This window comes from Juglans microcarpa x Juglans regia, chromosome 7S, assembly GCF_004785595.1.
Source record: "Juglans microcarpa x Juglans regia isolate MS1-56 chromosome 7S, Jm3101_v1.0, whole genome shotgun sequence".
NCBI classification, from domain to species: Eukaryota; Viridiplantae; Streptophyta; class Magnoliopsida; order Fagales; family Juglandaceae; genus Juglans; species Juglans microcarpa x Juglans regia.
This window is the reverse complement of record NC_054607.1, coordinates 21608896-21617801: the sequence shown is the minus strand read 5'-3', so window position 1 is coordinate 21617801 and position 8906 is coordinate 21608896. Positions and strand designations below refer to the sequence as shown.

General features: G+C 35.9%; 2 protein-coding genes across 4 annotated transcripts; one reads left to right on the top strand and one right to left on the bottom strand.

The window, feature by feature from the left end:
- On the top strand, nucleotides 1–4362 carry LOC121240311 (cytokinin riboside 5'-monophosphate phosphoribohydrolase LOG8-like). 2 transcript variants are annotated; one of them, XM_041137712.1, is made up of 7 exons: nucleotides 23–236; nucleotides 368–465; nucleotides 734–764; nucleotides 869–968; nucleotides 1095–1165; nucleotides 3402–3545; nucleotides 4058–4362. In XM_041137712.1, exons 1-7 carry the CDS (start codon nucleotides 81–83, stop codon nucleotides 4133–4135), a joined length of 678 nt encoding a protein of 225 aa, XP_040993646.1. In that variant the 5' UTR covers nucleotides 23–80; the 3' UTR covers nucleotides 4136–4362. The 2 variants fall into 2 exon arrangements, with proteins under 2 accessions (XP_040993645.1, XP_040993646.1); XM_041137711.1 differs by having other exon boundaries at nucleotides 1–236; nucleotides 869–1165.
- A 203-nt stretch (nucleotides 4363–4565) lies between these two features.
- LOC121241297 lies at nucleotides 4566–7070 on the bottom strand. Of its 2 annotated transcripts, none has more exons than XM_041139004.1 (2): nucleotides 6912–7070; nucleotides 4566–6733 (listed from the first exon to the last, which is right to left on the bottom strand). In XM_041139004.1, the coding sequence occupies exon 2, from the start codon at nucleotides 6708–6710 to the stop codon at nucleotides 5031–5033; it is 1680 nt and encodes a 559-aa protein (XP_040994938.1). In that variant the 5' UTR covers nucleotides 6711–6733; nucleotides 6912–7070; the 3' UTR covers nucleotides 4566–5030. The 2 variants fall into 2 exon arrangements, with proteins under 2 accessions (XP_040994938.1, XP_040994940.1); XM_041139006.1 differs by having other exon boundaries at nucleotides 4566–6726.
- Nucleotides 7071–8906: the final 1836 nt, after the last annotated feature.

The window sequence follows — 8906 nt, the reverse complement described above, 5'->3', positions numbered from 1 at the left end:
ACGAGCACGTCCTACGAATATAGTACTCGATCATATACTATTATGACGGTCACATATAATATAAAATAAAGTGTAGACTTATGAGGGGACTTGGTTGTATAGTGAATATTTCAGCTGTAGTCTTTTGGGTTCAAGAGAAAATGGGTAAGTTTCAAAGGGTCTGTGTCTTTTGTGGAAGTAATTCAGGGAACAGAAAGATCTTCAGTGATTCAGCTCTTGATCTTGGAAGGGAACTGGTCAGTACTCTCTGTCTCTGTCTCTATCTCTCTCTCCCTCTCTCTCTCACATGATACACTAGTCATGAACAGTACCTATATCCGGGTTTCAAACATTCTTTTAAGGGTTTTAAAAAGGTGTTTTGCTGCAGGCGGAGAGGAAGATGGATTTGGTGTATGGAGGAGGGAGTGTTGGGCTGATGGGATTGGTTTCTCAAACAGCTTTTGATGGTGGATGTCATGTGCTAGGGTAAGAGATTAAATGGGGAAGCATATAAACATAAGATCACTTGGCTTTTTCAGTGTTTAACAACGTAGAATACATAAATATAATATATATGTTCTTGGGTGTAGCTTTTCCTTTTTGATGATTTATTGGGTTTAATTTAATGTATGTTCCAAGTCTCTTTCTGGTGCATATATTTCCATATATATAGACCAAAAAAATTGGGACTAATTCATGTTGTCATTTCGTCTTTATTATAACTGATCATGATCTTTTTCCGTTTCATGGTTAGAGTTATCCCAACTGCACTTATTCCTGTTGAGGTATGAAGATCTCTCTCTCTCTCTCTCTCTCTCTCTCTCTCTCTCTCTCTCTCTCTCTCTCTCTCTTGTGGATGTGACTAGTACTACTTATGAATTGTTCTCAGATATCTGGCCATGCAGTGGGAGAAGTGTTGATTGTATCAGATATGCACGAAAGGAAGGCTGAAATGGCTCGTCAAGCTGATGCTTTTGTCGCTCTTCCTGGTATATATATGCAGATATATGTGAATTTTGAGATCGAAATAAGACTTTCATTAATTAATTTGTTAGATATTGATCGATGCAAGTTTTTCCCCCTTAACCCTTTCTCTCTGTTATATAAATATGCAGGAGGATATGGAACCATGGAAGAGTTGCTTGAGATGATAACATGGTCTCAGCTTGGAATACATAACAAACCAGTAAGTTAAATTGCCTTTTTGCTCCTCATCATGACATATATGAACGTTTATATATATAGAAATTAAGCACTAATTCAATTTAATTTGGGGCATTTACAGTAGTAATTCCCAAAGTTTCCTTATCATGATATATATATATATATATATATATAGAGAGAGAGAGAGAGAGAGAGAGCATGGGTCATCATGTTAATTAGGCCTGCATATTATATATATCCTTCAAAAGGAAAATGGCCACAATTATGACGCACAAAATTAACCTGGCCTATATATATATATATATATATATATATATAAAATATATATAATATTATTCCCTGATCAACTCCAAGAAAGATCAAAAGGGCAGCTTTGACATTGTATTGACTTGAGGAATCTTCCTCGATCGCTAGCTGCACACACACACACACACACATATATATATATATATATGTAATATATATGCTCATCCAATTAATTATATATTTTCAAAGCTAAGTTTCTTTTGAAGTTATATACACATGATCGATCTTGATCTCATGCATGATACATGAAGGATGATCAAGTTGACTTGGTGATCGTTTATTAAAATTAAAGAATAAATTAAGGCATATATATAGTACTTCACATGACATGACATGGCGATGGAGTATTATTAATTTGGTGTTCATAAACTTATAAAGATGCAACTAATTGAAGGTAGAATTACATTTAAAAATAGAACATATATATTAAATAGAAGCATATTGTATGTATTAATTGTCGAGAAAAATATTATAGTTAGTTTAAGCAATTAAACACTGTTTGTAGTCCTTTTCGTTTTCATTATTATTTATTTCCTTCTTTTACACCACTTTTTCTGACCGGCGTCTATTGTGGGAAATAAAGAGTAATTATTGATCGATAACATGCAGTAATTGGGTCATGAGATCAGCCACTGTATTTTTGGGTTCGATTGATCATCATGTCCTAGCCTTAATTCATTATTCTTATCTTCCATATATATATATATATATATATATGTATATATCTTCTCTGTGAGTTGAATCCCTTAACATCTTAACTAATTAAGTCGTGACTCGTGATGAGTACTCGACTTGATCACCATGTATTGGTAGCTGCTTCCAATTCAAGTTACTATATATATATATATATATATATATATATATATATATATATATATTATATATAGGAACTGAAAGTAAGATGGTTTAGGCTTCATTTTTAATTTGTTTAAAAAAATGTTTGATCCAAGGAATAATTAATCAGATAGAATTAACACTGGATCATGCATGGAACTCCTCACCATTACCGGAAGTTCCAGGTAGCAGCAATATGCCTGAGGATGGGGATGTTGATGAGATTGAGGACCTCAGGTTGATCAATTCTGATAGCTTTTAAGAGAGAGGTCTTTTAAGTTTAAGAGCACTTGGCTAGCTAGCTCACTAAATAAATGGAAGAGTCTGGAAATTAACCAGTATAGTATATAGCTTCTAATTCTTCTCCCTAATCCCAATAATTAAAGAGTAATATTACATGTAATCGTAGAGTACGTAAATGCGGTGCAATTGTTTTGAAAAAGAATGAGATTTATTATTAAAAAATTAATTTTTTTTATGTAAATCCCGTATATATTTATTTTTTTTAAAATGATTATATAGCACTTACATACTCACGACTACAACTTTCATTTCTCATAATTAAAAGTAATAATATCTTGACGACCAGCTCATCGAGGAAGCAATTAAAGTAAACCGTGGGGTTTGAATGCCTTAAACCCGTACGTGTATGGCTGTATGTGGTTATTAGCCACATCTGGCCCTCGAGCTTGACAGCTGTCCAAATATGACAGCGATGGCAATGAATCAGACTTAACACCCATTTTAGGCCCTTAATTAGCCTAATCTTTTCTTTGAAAAAAGTAGTTTATACAGTGTCACAGCAATCGCTCTCATTCAATGAAAATGTGTTCCAAGTTTAAATAAGAGAAAGTTCGAAAGTACACATCAAAATTGAAGTCGGTGAGATTGAAGCCAATGAATGAGCACGATCATCAGCATGCATGCATGTTTCAGTAAAAAAAAGAAGCCTTGACTTTAATGCAATGCATTCCGGCCAGTTGTCACCTACTAAGCTCAGAACTTTCATATATATATATATATATATATTTCCTTATTATTTCTTAAAACACAAAGCTCAAAAAGTTGTACTATTAAGGCCGTCATCACACTCAAGCATAATTTGGCTGCAAACACAGGTGGGTCTCTTGAATATAGATGGCTATTATGATTGCTTGCTTGGATTGTTTGACAAAGGGGTGGAAGAAGGATTTATTGATCCGTCTGCCAGGAACATTATCATTTCCGCAAAGACTGCTCGAGAGCTGATACAGAGGATGGAGGTACATATATATATACAATTTCCTTCTACATTAACCACATAAAAAGCACAGAAAATCTCACACTTGGTGAAAATTGCAAAACTATGTTCAATCAGGAAATAGTCGACCAAAAAAGTTAAATAAACAGATGGACAAATTTGAGTGAAGTGTTGAATTCTCCTGTGAGAATAGGACATATTATGAGGGTAGGCTAACTGGGCACATTAGTTATTTAGTTTCTAGGAGTCCTGTACTCTAACTGAGCATGGCAGAAACCTTGGTCAACTTCAAAGCTTCAGGGATGTCAAAGGTCCCAGCACGCTAATTTTATATGATTACAGAATGCTTTACTTCGAATAGAGTTTTTCCACGTTCCAAAATCAAACCAAGAAGTTAAGCAGGCAAAGACTTTCGATGAAAACGTGAATAAAAACCATGGCACTGGCATTTTAACTAGCAGTGATATAATCCCTGAAGTCATTTATCATTTGTCTTATGTAACTAACTTGTTGCTTGTGGATATGTTTCTGTAGGAATACATACCTGTGCATGATCAAGTGGCAACAAGACAAAGTTGGAACATAGAAGAAAATCACAATGTAAGTTTGTAGCTGTATACCCTTCTTTTGCCCTCCAGGAGGGGAAGGGGAAGTGCTTATTGTAATAACATTTTCCTAAAAGGCAGTTGAAATCTTATGTGCAAGCAGATAATATAATAAGAATGTGAGAGAGAGAGAGAGAGAGAGAGAGAGAGAGAGAGACAAAAAAATAAAAAAAGATATTCCAAATGGACAAGGGCACTAATTCTCTGAAGAAACCCTTTCGCTGATTGTGTTTCTTCGATTGACTTCACAAATTGAATGCTTATAGCTACTTGAAAGGAATAATACGACTATAGATTTCGCAAGGCATGAAGGCTGTGAGTGTTAATTTATGGATTCTCATGTTGCTCAGTTAATTATGTATCTAATTTCTATCACCAAAAAGATAAATATAAAAAAATCGTATAAGGATCAACCAAAGATTGTTCAGTACTCAGTAGACACCAAAATAAATTGATATATAAAAACAAGTACAGGAATTGTAATCACAAGCCAAAAGGGCAAAGCTACCCTGCTTCCCATTACATGGGCAAAAAGAAAAAACACCTGAATCTTCCAATAGCATCTTGTCAAAGAGGTAAATTCCAAGTGCATGCTATAAGGAAAAAAAAGCTTTCATTGACCAGCAGAAATATCATTTACACAGCTTTCTTTTCCTCTTTGTTCTTCTTCTTCTTCTTCTTCTCTTCCCTTTACATGATAAACTTAGTTCTCCTCCCATATGGGTAAATAACAAATGAGGAAGTCTTTTGTGAAGCTTCTGGGTCCGGGGTAGTCATTAAACAATACAGATATGAGCTAGTCATAAAGAATGATCGTCAAAGCAATAAAGGAACATATGAACAAAAAGAACAAACCAGAATTGACTCAAAGAATCAAAACATTAGGAGATAACCCAGCCCGTTCAGCACGTATTGACTCCATCCTTGCAATCTGTTGTCAAATTATAGAACGTTTCCACCCGTGTCTTTGCCCTATAAAGGACCTCAGTATCCACGGCAACTCTCATGTAACCATCAAACTCAACAGGTCGTCCATTATTTAGAAGCATTGTCTCATTGTACCATTCACTTGCATTGCCCCACAATTCTTTGTAATCATCGAGCAAATGTACCTTGTACTGAGATCTCAATTTATCAAAGTAATTGTAAAATGGCTCATTTGTGGCTATATACAGATTCCTCCATGGCTGAATCATACTTTTAAGCTTCATAAACAGGGCATCAGGGGATGTATCAGAATCTAGATGAGGCCAAAGCTCTTTATTCTGTGCCTTCTTCCCTCGGACCACGTGGACAGCATCAAAATCCCAGTCCATTCGTCCACTGATTTCTGAAACAAGATTCATCAATCTCTTTGATTTCCAAAGAGCGTGCCATGGCCTCTGGATGTACTTGGCAGCTTGCCCTTCACATACTCTATACCAATAGTTCTCCGGCTCCGGAGCATCAAACTGCCTCCATATAACTGTGTTCTTATCTTTCTTAAGTTGCATCGGCGTCACCTTGTAACTCACAACCTTCCTAGTAGGAACTTTCCTTTTATGGCTCCGACGCCATTTCTTCCAACCCATCAAAAACTCGCCCTCCTCCACAATCGATGTCACCTCCTCAAGATGCTCAAAGTCAAAATAATACCGAAAATCCTTTCCCTCCTCATCTTTATTACTTGGATTATATGCTGCTTCCAAGCATATACTCAAATCCATCACGAACGTCCTATTTAAAAACATAGCCTCCCCTAAACCACACAAGAAACTCCAAAGGTAATGATTCATTCCCTTACAATAATCTCCTCCGCGGGAATAATACAAGTACCTCCCCTTGTTGAAATTCATCAATGATCCCAGACTTGGGATTGTGTCATTGATCTCCTCATCCCGGACTGGTGGGGGCACAATCTTAGCTTTATTTCCACTGCCCCTCCTCGTACCATTTCTGATTCTACTCCTAGGCTGCCGGGCATTAACACCAGAATGCCATGCACCAGCCTGCACCACTTTATACGTACAATTCTCTCCAATTCCAAACTTGAACCTCCTAAAATCCCTATACTTCCTCCATGACTTCTCTTTCTTATTCCTAAACCTCCATGCCACATCGCACTCATCCGGTTTTGACCCGTTAGCTGTCATCTGATACTTCAAGAACACAATGGACTTAAAGACCCGTAAATTGAACTTCTCAACGGCAATCAGAACTCGTGGGTCCGAACAATTCACAACCTGCTTGAACTCGTCGCAAGCCAATTGAAATTCCGGGGTTGAATTGGCAATCTTCTCTTCGGCTTTCTCGATCACAGCCTCGGTAATTGGCTTGCTTTCAGGTGGCATGGCACGCTCCACAGGAAAATCTTCCCCAGTTTTGAGGATAGAATTGTCACTTTGGAAGGTGGCGTTTTCAGATTGGGTGAATAGCTTGGTCAGGGCCGGAGCCGACTCAAGCCATGGGTCTGGGGGTTGGTAGGTGATGGCAATCACGGTGAACACGAGCACCGAGAATACAAACACTGAGAAACACACATTGCTTATCAATTTGATTAGGTTCTGTCCTATGGGCTCAGTGCTTGGATTCGACTCTTTCATGGGTTTGTCCTGAAAGCTGTGATCTTGCAAGAAAAACCCAAACACCCGAACCCCAAATATTAAAATTTTTCCTTTCAGCTAACAAACAGGTCGTGAAATCAGTGCAGAAGAACAAGTGGGTTTATCAAAGGAAATGAAAGGGAATTAGGATTCAAAAGAAAAAAAGAAACTAAGAAAGCAAGTAGAAAGAATTGCACTTACAGTTGAAAACGGGAGATGTGGAATGGGTGTTAGTGCAGAGAAGTGTTTGAGAGCGTGTTTTGAGGCTTTAGCCATAAGCAAGCGAAAAGCCGAAAGTCGTGGGTGGGTGAGGCCCTGAGGGAGGAGGGGTGTTGTTGGATTGTCCTCGTCTGGTGAACCTCTTTACTCTTTGGTGGTTCAGCAGGAGCACTCTCCACGTCAGCATTATTATTATTATTATTATTTCATTATTATTAAGAAATTGATTTAAGGTCTGGTTTGTATTCGCAATTCATCTCAATTAATTTTAACTCATCTCAACTCATCTCACTATTATTTATTACTATTTATCAATTTTAACTCATGAATCTCACTACTATCCACAACACATCTCAACTCATTTCAACTCATCTTTAAATCCAAACGACACATTATAGATAAACAATCTTACTTTTTAAGAGTACTAGTAGTGTCTTCAATAAAGTTAAATTTTAGTCAAAGAATAGCTAAGAGCATTGGCAATGGACTAGTCAAATGTCAATGCAAGTCCAAACTTTAGCTAGATGTGAGGAAAAGCTTTCACATTAGACTAGCCAATGGTTCAAAGCTTAAAACTTAAGCTACAGTAAATCTTAAGTCCTCTCCAAACATGACTAGCTACTATTCACAATGAAAATTAATATTTTATTATTTCATCACTTCCCTCTCTCTTTGAATGGTAAAACATGCATGGCATGCACTAGTAAAATTTTTTATTTATTCTACTGATTGTGAATATTGATAGAGTAGGAACATTATTTCTACAAAGTATGAAGATCTAGGAAATATATGAATTATATTTATAAAAATAAAAATAAAAAAAATAAAAAATATTATATTATATTATTATTTTAACTTTAAGATATCTAGTCTAATATAGACTTATTTAGTCAAAAATTGATACTATAGTTAAAAATTAAGATTCTAACTAAATTTTAGATTTGGCAGCTATTGCCTATGCTCTTGGTGTATAATAAATACGTTGTAATAGACTCAATAAATGAACTGTATTTATAGCTAAAGATTAATTTACTGGCTAAATCGGGCTGGCTAAATATTATTTTATGACTAAAAATTTCCTTCCCGCTATTTCTACTCCCACGCTGCTACATGCTGCTTCTCTCACACACACAAGCAACTTACATACGTAGACATATGTTAGGGAATGTTACATTTTTTGAAACTCGGTCTGACTGTATTCTAACAATATACAATATATTTACAATTAATAAAAAATTAGAGGTTCGGGAAAGCTTGGTGATGTAGCGTCTGGATATGTATTTGTATGTAGTTATTGATAATGCAATTGGGTGAATTTCGTGTACTGGCTTTATTTTTTTCATTTTTATTCTAAGGTAAAAGTAGTTCTGGATTATGAACGTTAGAAAATTAATGTATAACTTTTTAATAATGAATAAATATTTAAATTATAATTAAAATTAAAATAAATTAATATTTTAATAGAATTGTGATAGATTTGTTGAGTTTATTATTTAGTGTTGTAAGAAAGGGTCACCCATAGTGGGCACCCCTTCACCTTCTCTTGGAGGTTATGAAGTGGCTCTTAAGCCACTTCATGAAGCTTGATGGCTGGCTCTTAATGGCCAGCAAGGGAGTTACACTAGAAAGGCTATTTACATAGTCTCTCCTCCTTTTTGGAAAAAACACTTGGATAATCAAGAACGATCTCTCTCTCAAATGGTTCTCTCTAGTCACGGTATCTAGGCTGTGGAACGTGTGAGTGTTATTCTGGTATTATCACATAGCACACTCTACCATCGACGTGAAGATTGTATACAAATAACGACATTGGAGAATCCGTAGAACAACCGCACTAGATCTGAAATATTTCCTATGAGGTAATATCGCTTCCACTGTGCATTCTAATCTAGTTTTTTCTAACATTGGTATCAGAGCCAGATCGGTTGTTCCCGTTTTGTTTTTTGATGTGCATGTTGTATTTCATTTACGAGAAAA